Source organism: Argiope bruennichi, chromosome 10 (assembly GCF_947563725.1).
Source record: "Argiope bruennichi chromosome 10, qqArgBrue1.1, whole genome shotgun sequence".
In the NCBI taxonomy this organism is placed as follows: domain Eukaryota; kingdom Metazoa; phylum Arthropoda; class Arachnida; order Araneae; family Araneidae; genus Argiope; species Argiope bruennichi.
The window spans coordinates 72,495,443-72,511,019 of NC_079160.1; the positions used below are offsets into that span (position 1 = coordinate 72,495,443).

The 15,577-nt window shown below is 30.6% G+C and overlaps 1 protein-coding gene across 1 annotated transcript; it reads right to left on the reverse strand.

Moving 5' to 3' along the window:
• Positions 1-2,444: 2,444 nt before the first annotated feature.
• On the reverse strand, positions 2,445-3,542 carry LOC129987589 (speckle-type POZ protein homolog). The gene has a single exon (XM_056095551.1). It carries the CDS (start codon positions 3,540-3,542, stop codon positions 2,445-2,447), a length of 1,098 nt encoding a protein of 365 aa, XP_055951526.1.
• Positions 3,543-15,577: the final 12,035 nt, after the last annotated feature.

Below are 15,577 nucleotides of genomic sequence, written 5' to 3' on the forward strand. Positions count from 1 at the left end.
GAATTGGTTATTTGACTTGTACTATTTGATTATCTTATTCTATTAAAAAGACTGCAAAGATGGTTTATATAATATTTATACTAAACCTATAGTTGTTTTAACGAATTTAAGAAAACAAGTGAGAAAAATAGGGTTTTAAATTCAAACTTAAAAATTTTTTTGAGAAATATTTCTTATATACCATTTTATGTAAAAATATTTCTAATAAGTTATCATTTACATTTCAAAAATATATACCGATAAACTATTTTATCTATGTATAATCGATTTCAAAATTGGGTTGGGTATCTAAAACATGAAAGTTCTAAGTGTAATTCGGATGTCTAGTCATCAGGAGTGATGCGACTTTGTAAAAGATAAAAGACAAAACACTACCAATTTTCAAAGTACAAGAATTAATTAAATATTCAATTATTTATTAATCAACGAAAATTTTGTCTTTTTGTTCATTTTAAAGAAATCTATCGCTTTTTATTTAAAAAAATTATTCTAGTATTTGTATTTTAATAATTTTTTTGTCCATGTTTTTATTCGTTTCAAAATAGTCATTTTATTCCATTCTCTAAATATTCTGTTGATTTTTTAAAAAATCGTCTACTTTAATTATTTTTTTGTTCATATTTTTATTGGTTTTAAAGTAGTGATTTAACGAAGCTGATAAACAGGTTTAAATTGATCTCTCAGACTCATACGAAATCAAGCAAAGAAAAGCTTTTTCGAGCAAATAAAACAAATATTCAAGGGAATTAGCGGCTACAATCAACGAGCGGCCTTGTCAAAACATAATGAGCTGATAAACAGAGATCAATGAGAACGTCGTCCATGATAAATGTGGAAACGGTTTCAATGATATTTAATTCCTTTTTGTGCAATTTTTTCCTTTAATTTTTAAAAAATCTAATGGCTAAGCAAATAGTTGCGGACGATATTGAATAAAATTTGCAACAATAAGATAAGAAATGTTGATAATTTATGGAAAAAATTAATTATCGGCGGTTTTTAAAAGTTGATTTAATTGTTATTCTCATTTTAAGTAAAATAAAAGGATTCTGTATATTATAATATTTTTTATAAAAGTAGTTTTCACTTTAAAAATATTATACATGAAGAACTTCAATCACATAGTAACGTTGGGTAGAGTGACTACTTTCACTACGAAATGTTAATTGCCAGGTCATAACAACAAATAATTAACGTCGGAGATGTTCTACCTCGATACGATGGCGCTAGGTTTATGACGTCATTAGTAGAGGAGCAGTTCTTCCTCCAGGCTCCCAGCATGCATTACGTATGGAAATGTGCAAATAGTCTATTTTGTCTTTCGAACTTAATCATAGAATATTTGAAACACGATAGCGTATGCGTGATTTCTTTTTTACCGAGACGGATTTTTCTTTTGACTTTATAAAAAGGAATTTGTTTTACACTTTTGTTCATTCGTATCAAGGAGAAAATTCAGTTGCTTTCTGAATCGTTTAAAATGAACATTATTTATTACGAAAAATTAAAATCAGTTTAAAAAGAATAAATTATAAGAGCTAGAAAGGAATTACTGCACTCAAAAAAGGGGGAAAATGCTCAGTGAGGCTTTAAGTCTACTCCAATTTTTAGTTAAATTCTAATCAAATTATCTAAAAGGTGTGCGGGTTGAGGTTCGAACTCGCAACGTTAGGGTTCATAGCCGAGTAACATAACCACTAGACAAAAGAGTACTCTCTTCTCCGGAAGTTGTTATCTGGCTTATAATATTACCACCACAACAGTCCCCCACCAGCGAGTCGGTAGAGTTTATCGCGCCAGTTATGGCGAGCGACGAACGTTGATATCGCGCCAAGTGTTATGGCGGGCGATCAGAAGGTTGCGTGTTCACATCACGTCCGGGTCACCAGTTTGGTGCGTGGTTTAACACGCATTGCCAAATTTACTTTAAATTAAAGTATTAAACATTTTTACTTAATGTAAACTGCCAGCCATGTAGATAACAAAAATAAATTTTAATTAGAAATTAAATTAACAAATATATATCATGATACATTGGCCGTAATTCCATCTACCAGCACGAGGCAGAAGTTCTAAGCCATCTGGTGAAGGCAGGAAGTGAGTCACTCCGTATCCGTTGGAGAGCAAAGTTCATCTCCAAAGGTATGATTGACGCTTATCGCCAACTGGCGAAACAAACAGTCATTTATCGCCTGTTTAGCCGCTGCAAAGGAAACTTGATTTAATCGCTTTAATTACATATTTCTCAATTTCTTTGATCAAAAATAAAATTTTAAGTTAAGGAAAAATAAAATATTTTGGATTTGTGAAATGAGATAGATATTATATCACGTATAAAAAAATACAAAAAAATGAGCCATACAAAAAAATGATATATTTAGCTAATAACATATAAATCATAACGTTTAACATTATTATCAAACATTACTTACCAAAGACATCCATTAATTTTTCAAGTTTCTTTGATACAAAGCTCGAAAAATTTGTATTGTCAACTCCGGGTTAGTTTTCTCCAAATTCATCCACTGATCGGTTTGAAGAATTTCCTCGTGGTTGTTTATTATGAATTCCTGCACATATTTTTTCAGTTCTTCATCTTGGTGCATGTCTGAAAGAAGCAAGAGATCGCAACTTTTGGGAGGCTGGAGGTTACTCTTCAAAAAATCTGAACATTTATACTTCAGAGCTACAATATTGTATTTGTCTGCAGCGAAATAGAGGCTTTTTGCTTGTTCCAAATTCATGTCTTCCAGTCTATCCGAATAGAGGAACATGAGCATCAGACGAACTGTTTCCGCATCTAAATCTTCGATGGTCACGCAATCAGTAGTCTTCTCTCTCATGTCGGTGGTAAACATACTTTTGAATACAGAGGATCGTGCACATAAAACAGTCTTATGGACGTTAAAAGTTTCAGTTTCAGTTCGCAGCTTCAAGTCACAGAGGATACCTTCCTTGTATAAACAAATCATGTCTTCTAAAGCACTAGGGATCTTGCGAAATTGATTTTTATGAACAGAAATATCACCAAACTCGCTGTCTTCTATTGCTTCATATTCTATATCAGTAGAAAAGGAAAATTCACATTTCAGAGTCAGAGTATCATTTGATAGAAACTCGTTGGTTTTCATCATCATGTAACCTTTAGTAAAATTTAGAGGAAATTTCCATTCTTGTGATACATTTTTACAGAATAAAATTTCATTTCTCCCGCATTCTCTCTTCGTTCCTCTGGCATCCAAAAGAAATAATTTACACTTGCAAAACTTTATATCATCTTTCTTGTTGGGTGTGACTTCAATCCATAGTCTTTCTTTGCAACAGAGATCGCCAGCAAGACTTAAGCTCAGAGTGAATAACTGTTCTTCAGTTGAAAACGATTTAATAGACAATGCCCTCTTCTCATCAGAAACCAGACTGCTAAACTTTTCCATGAATCCAATAAATGCTGTTTTTTTCACTCGAATTCGAGTGCGAGCGAAACACTGTCCTGCGTCTAAGAAGGGCTCCTCGGATTTAAAAATTCTATAGCGGATTGTCATTGTTTTAGGTAGACGGTACACACACTTTTTTTTGCTGTATACTTTCTGGTAAGGTACAAAGCATGACGAATAATTTACTATATGACCAATATGTGAATGGATTTTATACAACGGCGATGAATTGTCATCACCAAAAAACGAAAATTCGTAATCTAATTTTAAGTTGAGCAAATCTAATTTTAAGTTGAGCAAACGATCTATCCATTCAAGATAAAAATTTATATGCTCCTTCCGTACTGATGATTTTGGATGAATTTTTAATTTCCATTGAATGCCTTTTATCGAGGGAATGACAAATAATGGACTTTCGAAACAGTACCCTTCATTTGTAAAACAAAAATCGTAATTTTCAATGCGCCATGTGATCGTAAAACACTTCTTATCCATTTTAGTACAAAGGAACGTTCACTGGAATATGCTCTTATTCCTCTACTGGCCGTCTTATAATTGGCTGAGTGTAAACCCACCATAACAGGGAAATTCCTTTTTTTGAAGCGTTGAGAGCGCCACCTCTTGCAGCTTTCAGAAGCGGATAGCGAGAGAACGATCATGTAATTTTAACGGACTTAGAAAATTTTTTCGGGAGAAATATCCACCAGGCAGCTCTAATCGATAATATTTCGCTAAGGTGCTTACTTTTTGCATCCATTTCACACTACGCACCCTGGATCAGATATAATATTATTTAAAGTTTATTATTGTATGCAAATACTTTTAGACTATTTGTTTTATTAATTCTGTAATTTTTTTGCTTTGTTTAGATTTTTGTTTAACACTTTTAATGTGTCATTATCTAGAATTATACATATATATGTATAGATAGGCATATAAATAATTTTAATTGAAGTATTCTATGCAGTGATTTAAATTAAAATTTTAATCATTTGAGTGATTAATTCTATCAAATTTTTGAAACTGCAATTATTAAAAATAAAAATTTACACTATTCTCCTATTGAATCACACACACACACACACACACACACACACACACACACACACACACACACACACACACACACACACACACACACACACACACACACACACACACACACACACACACACACACACACACACACACACACACACACACACACATATATATATATATATATATATATATATATATATATATATATATATAAAACTTTATATTAAAACTGTTTATGTTGCTTCAACCATATAAAATTCTTTATGGTTTTGTACTATTTATCAATATATGCTTTATTAATCACATACTTTCACAATTACATATATCACTTTCATTGTTATTTAATTTTTGTATATTTCTGATTAGTGCATATCCAAAAGCAATATTTTTTTTTGTTCTTTTTTTTTCAATTATAACACTAGGAATATGATGATAAGGTTTCATAAGGAATATAATAATCTTACATATCTGATTTTAAATTCATTTATAAATTTTACATTATTTTAGATTCTCTATCAAGTCACTCATGTATTGCAATTTTTTTAAACGTATATAATTTTAAATTTTCATTATATTGTTGTTTGAATTTTTGTATTACTGATTACGTCATGAAAAATAGCATTGACTTTCAATAATGGCACAATGTATATTATATGTATATTTAGTTGTAAACTTTATTTTGAACTTTCTATCTTGTCAATCTAGAGTTCTATTACTATTCTGCAATTTTTTTTTCTCAAAATCTCTTCAATTATATTGTTTGAGTTTTTGTATTATTAATTAGTCCAGAAGATTCAGAATTTGTTATGCTTTTTAATTTTATAATTTGTATACAATGGCAATTATATTTATGCTGCGTGATTTTCAGATATTTTAGAGAATTAATCTTTTTTTTTTCTTACCTTGATTTTTATCTTTTCTATCTATACATTGTAAAACTTTTATAAATTCTACATTTAATTATACTCATAATAATTTACTTTATAATTTCAAATTTGTTTTGTGATTTTGATATTTGAAAAATGTTTATAACTTAGTGCAGTATTCATCTTATATTTTGTAAAAAGTAATCAGATGCATTTTGTAGTTCTGGTGTCTGTAATAAAAATTTCAAAATTGTTTATAATTCTTCTAATTTATTATTCTCATTCAGGTTTACATTTCAGTACACTTTTTTTTCATTTAGCTTAGAAAAATGTCAAGTAAAAATATCAAAATATTTATTGCTTAAAATAAATAAAATGAATATGATGATATAAGAAATCTCTTATAATTTTTCTATAAAAACGCTAACATTTTGGTATGGCAACATAATATATCTTATCAGATTTTTATAAAAATATAAAATTATTAATATTTATAATTCATAATTTCAAACAAAAATATTGAAACTTTTATTTAAATTAAAAAATTCAGAAATCAAATTTTTAAAAACATATTTGTATTATTTAAATATATCTGAAAGAATGAGATAGTAAATTAAATTCTCTGAATTAAAAAAAATTGCAGAAAAATCTTGGCAGCTACACCAGTAGTCCTGGATGGACAAAAGTTGAAATCATATGAGTTATTAAGGTTTTTTTTTTAAAGAAGAAATGGTTAATAGTTATTCTTGGATTATTGATTAATTTTGTTTCTGATAAATGCATATCAATCATGGTGGTGAAAACATGTAGATTTTCTATTTTATCTTACTTGCCTAACTACAGAAAACTATTTCAGCAAGACATGCCAAGATAGTTATTCCATGATTCACTCCCTTTTGAGTATATAGTCATGTTAAATTTTATCTAAATATTTTTTATTTTTAAGAATCCAAAGCATTTGGGGAGGGGATCTTATTAAATTTTATTTTTGTCTCTTTTGATAAACATTTTATTATTAATTTAAACTGATGATTTTTTTTCAGGTTATCTTTCTCTGATGCTACCATAATAAAAACTTTAGTACTGATCAAACTTAAAGTATATGCAGTAACAAAAAGTGTATATATTTTAAAAGAAAGTCCTTGCCACTGAAAGGGGGGGGGGAAATGCAGCTGCAGAATAGTTCACGTTTATCACAGTTAATTGACAAATGGCTTTTTTTCTTTGCCAGAATTGAATTTCAAAAGTATAATTCATTATTATTATTTTTTCAATTATTTATTAGACTGAAATAAAATTTAAGGAATGATTGAAATCAGTAGAAGTATATCCCCTTAAATTCCTTGCTCAAAAAAGGTTTTAGATCAAATTTTTGTTCCATTAATAGGATGTAGATGCTTATTATATTTAAAATTATTATGTATGCAAAGTACTTTTATTGAAAAAATAGTTAAAGTGATTATTTCCTTAAAAAATACATTGATTAAATGGAATTTGGATTGATTACATGGAATCTTTAAGTGGAAGATTTATTAAATTCTTAGAAAAATTAGGAAACATGATGTAAATAATCCTGTTTTTTATGAATTAGGATTACTATGATAGGGAATCTTTAGTATTATATATAATTATTGTATTTTTTATTCTCACTTCAAATTACTACAAAAGTAAGATCTAGAATTTGTAATTTTTTATCAGCTCATCTTTCAATTAAAAAAATTTTTTTTTTAACTAAAATACTTAACAAAAGAAGATATGCAGAAAAACAGTAGCTTCAATTAATATGCTGGTTGATACTTTCTTGCTGCTCAAAAGCCCTTTTTAAAATTATTTCAATTGTTACTCTCAGAAATTCCTCAAAGGAAGATAAATTTCTTTAAATTTTCTAAATTATTATATTAAATTCATATATATAGGTATTTGATTACTAACATTTTTAAATAAACCATTTAAAAATTAAAAAAATAAGGTTACCCTTTATTTTACTTTAAATATAAGGGGAAAAAACATAACCATACTTTCCTAACTTACATCCTCAATATAGAACTGAAGACACATTAATTTTACTGTCATTTTTCAGGAAGTCTCATTAAATATTTAACAAACCAAAAATCAACCCTATTTTTAAAGTTTGAATTATAAAACATTTTATTTATAAAATACTTTTTTAATTAACTTTCAAAATACGTTGAAAAAAAACGTTCCTACTTTTTTTAATAGTTGTAAAGGATAAAATATTTTTAACATTTTTGATTTTCTAAACACGAAAATATTCTTCATCTTGATGAAGCTCCTGACGTAAGCGGATAGCGAGAGAACGATCATGAACCATAGTGAATATTACTTATTTTCTCCAGTAAAATCGGAGCATGCGCAGAGACACTCATTCCTGTTCAGAAAATTTCTAAGTCCGTTAACATTGTATGATCGTTCTTTCGCTATCCGCTTCTGCAGCTTTCTATCGTAGCCATCAGCAGATTCATATCGAAAGCATAGGGTGTGAGGAGAGATATCCAAAATCCCGGCCTTCTTTATCTATTCTGAAATTTAATTTTTATTTCCGGGTTAACTTAGAGAAGTGTTTTTACTCAACTTTTTAAAGAAAGCTATCCAATTTTGTTCCTAAGGATGATCACATTTTGCTCTAAATTTTAAATCATAGGTTCCCAAAGTGGTCCAGGTGGACCCCCAGGGGTCCATAGGAGACCACACGGGGGTCCACGTAAACGTGAAAAGAAAACAGGGGTTCACAAGTTGTAAGTGGGGGTGCACGAAAAATTTTCTGGTTTTCATAATAAAGAACAAAAATTTTGGTTTGGACGTTTGGCTATCAACTTAGGCAGGTAGCATCATTCACTAGGTAAGTACTCAAAAATATTCGAGACTCAGTTCAAACACAGAACTGAATAGAACAATAGATAATTGTACAAGTGTACACCACATGTCGAGACTTGCAAAGTGCCACCCATGCGCCCGCTCGTCCAGGATGCTTGTTTAGACCTGCAAAGGGATGAAATGCGACTTGCGCTGTGCTTGCAATCTACATTAGTATAAATACGAATGCCAAGAACATAACGTTACTCATTTGTTTCTGGGATTTTGAACATAAAAGTGTGACTGTGAGTGAATCGATGTCAGTGTTTGCAGTGCCGGAAAAAGTAAGTATCTGCCCGTTTGTTATACATATTTTTATTGTAATTTATCAATCATATTATATTTGTTTTAGTATTTGAGTGTAGTAGGTAGTTATGTAGTAAAAATTAAATACTAGAGATTATTCAAAACTTCTATAAAAGAGCAACAAGCCAGGGAAGATTAAACTTTAGGTACCCAGGTACTTTTTTGTTTAAAAATATTTATTTACGCGACGACGGCGATTAATTAAAAGAACGGTGTTTCCGCGGGCATTTTTTTTTATTGCAATAATTCTATTCTGCTGTGTTATAATAGCCATAGAGAAGAAGAGAAGAGTTAAGAGGAGAAGAGTTAATTTTACCCTCCATTGAAGAGGTTTTAAAAACTGCTCTGCACAAACCTCCATTTGACGTATTCAAAAGAATTCCTTTAAGTAACAACACTACAAAGACGTATTGATGAAATGAGCTCTGATATAGAAAGCTTCTTGTGTAATTATCTGCAAACCACTCATTTTTCTATTCAATTGGAGGAGTCTACTTTGCCGGGTAATGAAGCATTATTATTGGCATATGTTCGATTTGCTATGGACGAAGAAATCCATGAACAGCTGCTATTCGCTAAAACTTTGAAGTCAGACACTAAGGGCGAATCGATATTTAATGTCCTGAGTGATTATTTTACAGAAGAATCTATTCCATTTACAACATTATTTCGGTGGCAGCAGATGGAGCTCCTGCCATGTTCGGGCGATATCGTGGGTTTATAAGCCATCTTAAAAGAATAATACCAGGACTAATTGCAATTCACTGTGTCATCCACCGACAACACCTTGTAGCGAAATATTTGAGTGATAGATTGCACCAATCGCTTCAATTTGTGATTAACGCAGTGAATAAAATAAAAAGCAATGCTTTGAATACCCGTTTATTTGCACTATTGTGCGATGAAAATGATGAAGATTTCCAAAGACTGCTCTTACATATTGAAGTACGCTGGTTATCGAAAGGTGCATGCTTATCGAGATTTTACTCACTTTTCGAATCAGTGATGGAGTGTCTGGAAACGAAAGCACCAGATTTAAAAGAAAATCTGATCAAATATAAAGCGGACATTACGTACTTAACAGATTTGTTCATAAAATTCAATGACGTTAACTTGCAGTTACAAGTGAACAGCCTTAATTTAATAAAAACAAAGGGTGTAATTTCGGCTTTTCTTGGTAAATTGAAATTAGTGAAGCAAAATATTAGTCGGCGCGAATTCTCCCAGTTTCCGAACTTGTCACAGATAGAATGTCTTGATGAGGATATTCAGACATACGTTCAACATTTAAATACCCTGCATGATGACTTCAAAAATAGATTTGAAGATATTCTGACGATGGAAATACCACCATGGATCATAACCCCATTTGATGAAACGGAAGAGGCGAATGTGGTATTACAAGAGGAGCTACTTGAGCTCAGCACTAACGAGGAACTGAAGGTGAAATTTAAAAAAGGCTATCAAACATTTTGGCTGCAGGCAGAAATCCACGAAAAATATCCTGGGCTGTGAGAAATTGCGAGAAAATGTTTGATAGCGTTTCCCTCGTCATATCTTGTCGAAAGAAGTTTTAGTGCCGTTACCAACCTGTTAACAAAAAAAAAAAAGGAGCAGATTGAACATCACAGAACGGGGAGATTTGAGATTGCTTCTTACAAAACAGAAGCCAAATATTGATAATTTGCTGTCAATTCATCAAGTACATCTGTCTCATTAAAAGTATGACTATTTTTTATTGTTGATTTACATTTCAGAGTTCATTGTTGATTTTTTGTCAATTGTTGATTGTTTGTAATAAAAAATGTTTCTAATTTTGTATAACCACAAGTATTATTTTAATAAATAGGACACAAGAAAATGTGCTACTTTTTTTTCTTCTTAACACCCCCAATTTAGGGTGATATTTTTTAGGAGTTTTGGGAATACAGTAGAAATGTAGCAGCAGGGGGTCTACTGCAAATAGTAAAACTTTGAAAGTGATCCACGAGAAAAAAAAAAGTTTGGGAACCTCTGTTTTAAATCAAGCTCATAGGAATTTCAAAATCTAAAAGTCATTTAAAAATTTATCTGCTATGTTTCTATATTTAAAAAAAAAATGAAATTTTAGTTTCTGAAAGCAGTTTTTCTTTCACAATGATCTAATTCATTAACTTTTTCCCCTGTTTTTTGCTTAAAAAACTAAGATTTACTAATTTCATTCTATATGTGATATATTAATTCGAAATCGAAATTAAAAATTTCTTATCTGTTGTATCATTCTTAAAGGAGTTTTCTTTGTGTTTTTGATGTGTAATAAAAACCAACATTTGTTTATAAGGAAAAAAAACAACAGCAACTCACCATTGTGTTTTACTTTCTCTTATACGAAATATAGAGAAAGGATTGTAATGGATAAAAAGCTAAAACTCGAGATTCTGACGAATCTCCATGTTTTAGACCTTTCCGAGATTGAAAAGCACATTTCTAGCATTAGGTCTATTAGTCTGATTATCTGTGACAAGAATAACTAAGAAATTCTTTGAGCTTGACTGCTTGAAATTTGGAATACAATCTTTACATCTAATTTGCAGAAATTTATCAAATTTTAAGCAAAATCCATTCAGAATGGATCTGTCTGCTCGTACGAATATAAGTTAACACTATAGCTACAAAATGAAGAGAACTAAGTAGAAAAAATTTGTTACTTAGATTCAATATTTAAGGTATAGATACCAATTTTAACCCTTTGTACTCGGATGGTGCATCATTTTGACGTTTTATTTATTTATTTTTTTAATTTTGATTTTTAAAAAAATGCCTAAAGAATGGTAAGAAGACGTAGATTCATTTTTCGGTAAAATTCAACTTAAAACCATAATATATAAATAAATATTTTTTTTCTCACAGGAATAAGCAAGTCCTTGTGTTAGCTGAATAATTTTGCATCGAATTACTTTTCCGGACGGAAAGGGTTAAAACTAAATCTGTCTAGAGATTGACTTTCTATCGGTGTGTACTTTCACAAGCGTGATCACTCAAAAACACATTGACAAATATACGAAATTTGATATGTGATTTTGTGACTATAATTGCAGTCAAATTTCGATTTCAATCGATTGGGAAAAATGTGTAGAAAACATAAGTTCATTTTTTGGGTACTATTAATCGCATGTCAGAGATAAATAATAATATAATAGTGAAGAAACATACGAAAGGTCAATAGGAATACTAACTTGAAGTAGAAGATCCATATTTCATTACCTATTTGTCAAATCCCTTCTAGGAAAATTTCAAATATTAATTCCCCTATGAGGCAAATTCGAGCCCTTACCCATGATCCCCAATTTTATGCGGGGAGGGAAGGGAAGTGGATAGTAGCTTTATTTGAAAGTATACGAGAAAGTTTTGGGGCGACTGTTCTCACTGGTTGTATCAATTTAGAATTTTTTTTAAAGTACTTTTCTACTTGGATAAAATGCGAAAGTCTTTAAAACTTCTCTTGTTTGTTCCTTGGAATTTTAAAAAACATACACATTGTAAAAAATATAGACCATTATTTGCTAATATAGTTATTCCTTTTAATTGGGAGCATCTAATATTTTCCATAATAAATACAATTATAGATTTGAGAAGCTGATGGTATGGTATGGTATTTTGAGATTTATTGGCGCAAGAGCCAAATATGGCTATACTGCGCCAAACAAATGGTAAAAATATGTCAAGTACAATCCAGTCATACAATTTAAAGGAAGCATAAAGGGAGTGTAGATCCCTGGGTACCACGGGATTGGGACACCCGTACTCACCTATAGTAGGTGAGCCCCTGAGGGGATTTGAGAAGCTGAAGATTTAGCAGTAGAATCATACTCTTGAAATAACATATACAACTATATATGACTAAAAGTGGTTTTGACAAATCAACGTAAACTGTATTAAAAGTTTGATCGAGAGTTTAATTTATGGTCATTGAAAAATGTTAATGGAAAAAGAATCCTTTGTATTTAAATATAAAAGGCACATTAAAGACTGATGGAATGAGGATATTCGTAGTTTGAGAACAGATTCTTTAAAATCTTTCGTTTAATAGTATTGATCTACAAATTATTACTAATTCGCAAGTATGGTGCATTCGATCAAATTTTATGAACTTAAAATCGCATTATTTTAATTGTATTAATATTATTTATTTAATATGACCATGAATCTTTTTAATGGTGACCAATTCTCTGACATTTATGAAAGCATAAATGTCCAGCTCATCCCTGTTTTAACTTTTGAGAAATTAGAACTTCATTATAAATTATTTTCTCATATACGTAGCATAGAAAAAATATAATAACTGCCAAAAGATTCAAACTCAATATTTTGACGAATTTTCACATTTTAGGTTTCTCTGGGTTCGGAAAACGCATTTTTAAAAAATGTCCGTCCGATTGACTGTCTGTTTGTGACAAAAATAACTCAAAAACTTTTGAGATATATGGTTGACATTTGGTACACGGCCTTTACATCAAATTTGCAGACTTTAATCAAATTTCTAGTAAAATTCGTCTGCCGTCAAGTTCGTCTGTCCGATTGTTCGCATATAAGTGAAAACGATAATTAAAAAACGAAGGGAGCTCGATGGATAAAATTCGAAGCACAGAATCAAAATCGATAGTCTAAACACATATTAAATTCTGAGTCAAATCCAACAGGAGATTGAGCACCTATCTATCCGTACTTTTAGAAACATGAAAACGCGATAACTCAAAGTTGCAATGACTTAAAATTTGGTATGAGATTGTGTGACTTCAAGTGCATTTTTGTGCCAAATGTTTGTCTCATTTGGTTGGGAAAAACGCGTCTAAAACACAAATGCGATTTTCGGATACTATTAACATATGCGAGAGATTAATTGCCAAATAACTAGTCAAAGATGACAGTAAAAATGCTAAATTCAAGTTATAAAGTTAATATTTCGTAACTATTATACGCTAATTTTATGCAAGGTGTTCTTTAGAATAGAGTTATTAGAGAGTATTATTATTAATTTCCTCTTTATTAGAGAGTATGCGAGTAAGTTTTAGGGAGACCACTTCCTTTAGTTCGTCTTGTAACTTTACATGTAATTAACAGAATTCTTTTTTATCTCAACAATAGAAAAAACTCAATAGTTGGAAGAAATAATGAAAACAGTTTTGAATTTTAGATAAACAATTTGATCAATTGATGGAAATCAGGGAAAAAAATTTTTTTGTTTTTAAAAATTGAGAAAATTTAGGGAAAATTTGCATAGCTATCAAATTAATATGGTTAAAAAAACTTTTTTTTTTTAAATTTTAAGATGACGTAAAAATAATTTTATTGGTGAAATATTTTAGAAAAATGGTGGGAAAACGTCAAAACTTCGATTAATTTTTAATGAATGAGGATTTTAATTAAAACCTTTATTTTATATATTTAAGTTCATTTCAATTTTTCAACAACATTACCTGACAAAATTTTCACTTTTCAATCGATAGTGTTACATTTTATGTTTATGATCTTCCCTTTTTTTTACAAAAGAATTAACATAATTTTACCAGTTGACTATTTAAGGGGTTCTGAAGTTATACGTTAGGAGAATCCGACAGAATGCGTGCCAGGTATTTTATTTAAGGGCGCTTATTTTAAAACAGGATTTTAAGCCTTGCTGCGACAGATATAAATTAATATGGATATTCGATTTTATCTGATGCTTTTACTTGTTATAAATGAGTCTAATAGAGATGTATTCTTTTCCTGGACTACAACAGAGTTGTCAGTAGTTTGATACTCTTTCATAATAGGTTTTAGAATTCGCGCCGATTGTTTTTTAAATTATTATTCTTTCTTTTTTTGCTGTTGAATCTATATGTTCATTTTCAATAAATCTTCAAGATAAAAGATGTATATTAACAATATATATTGTTTACACAACATACAGGTCACGAGATTTCTCGTTTCCAGCAGGCCGAAAGTTGTGATTGGGTCACGAGACATTTCGTTTTCATAATTTTTCGGCTAAATCGATGCATAACCAACCAGAGGCAAGTATTTAACACATTAAGGATCGCAAAGACATCTGTAAGACAAAGCCTGTGACAGAACGTTTTTGGGTAAACTTGTACGCTCTAAAATCATCATAACTTTTGTTTATGAAGCAATAACAGACGGGACACGCAACACGAGAAAACTCGCAAGCGGTCCGTAACAGATGGGACGAGAAACGCGTGAAAATTCGTAAGCGGTCCTTAATGTTTTAAAAATAAGATACTGCTGCAAATCGTGCCGAACACCATTACACAAAAAGAATTCTCAATTAATATTTTAAGTTCCAAAATTTTAGCATTTTCTGACACAGTTTCACCGAGTTCTTCGGCAAGTATTTCACACTTCTTTAAATAATTTAAAATACTCATTTTCAGAAATATGGCAGAATAAATATAAAACAGAAGTCGCACAGTACCTTTTAAAATTTGCTGTTCACCGGCTCCGAGCCCCCATGGTTGTGGGTGTGATGGGTTTTAATGCATCAGTCCACTTGGATTAGCTTAACCTTTTTATTCTTGATTAACAAATGATGATTCTGATGTGTTTAAAACGGATCAAGAATTTGTCCGTGGCGTCATCAAATCGATCGTTGAGGATCGGACGTCTAAGGCAGTTAATGAACAATCCAAGTTAGATATTGAAAAAATTAAATTGGCCCGACTCGAGAAGGAGATTGAGCTAGAAAAATGGAAAAAACAATCATTGCCTAGTGAGCGATCAAACGTGCCTTTTAGTGTTGAAAATTTAATAAGTATTAAAACACTAACAATTTCTGCTCCTGATAAACCAGAGGCATTGCATTTGTTTTTTACTTCCTTAGAAAAAGCATTTATTACTAAATAAGTTCCTAAAGACTTACAAGCTGAGATATTAATTAATTTGCTAGGGGTTAAAGCTAATAATGTTTTAACGTATGCAACTGAGGAGGATTTGTCGGATTATGAAAAATTATAAGTTATTTTTAGCTTAATTTCAGCCTACACCTCGAGAATGTCTTAGTAATTTTAAAAATGCTCTACG

Excerpts from the sequence above, each read along its gene's own strand:
- LOC129987589 (XM_056095551.1), bottom strand. The coding sequence starts at position 3,542 with ATGACAATCCGCTATAGAATTTTTAAATCCGAGGAGCCCTTCTTAGAC.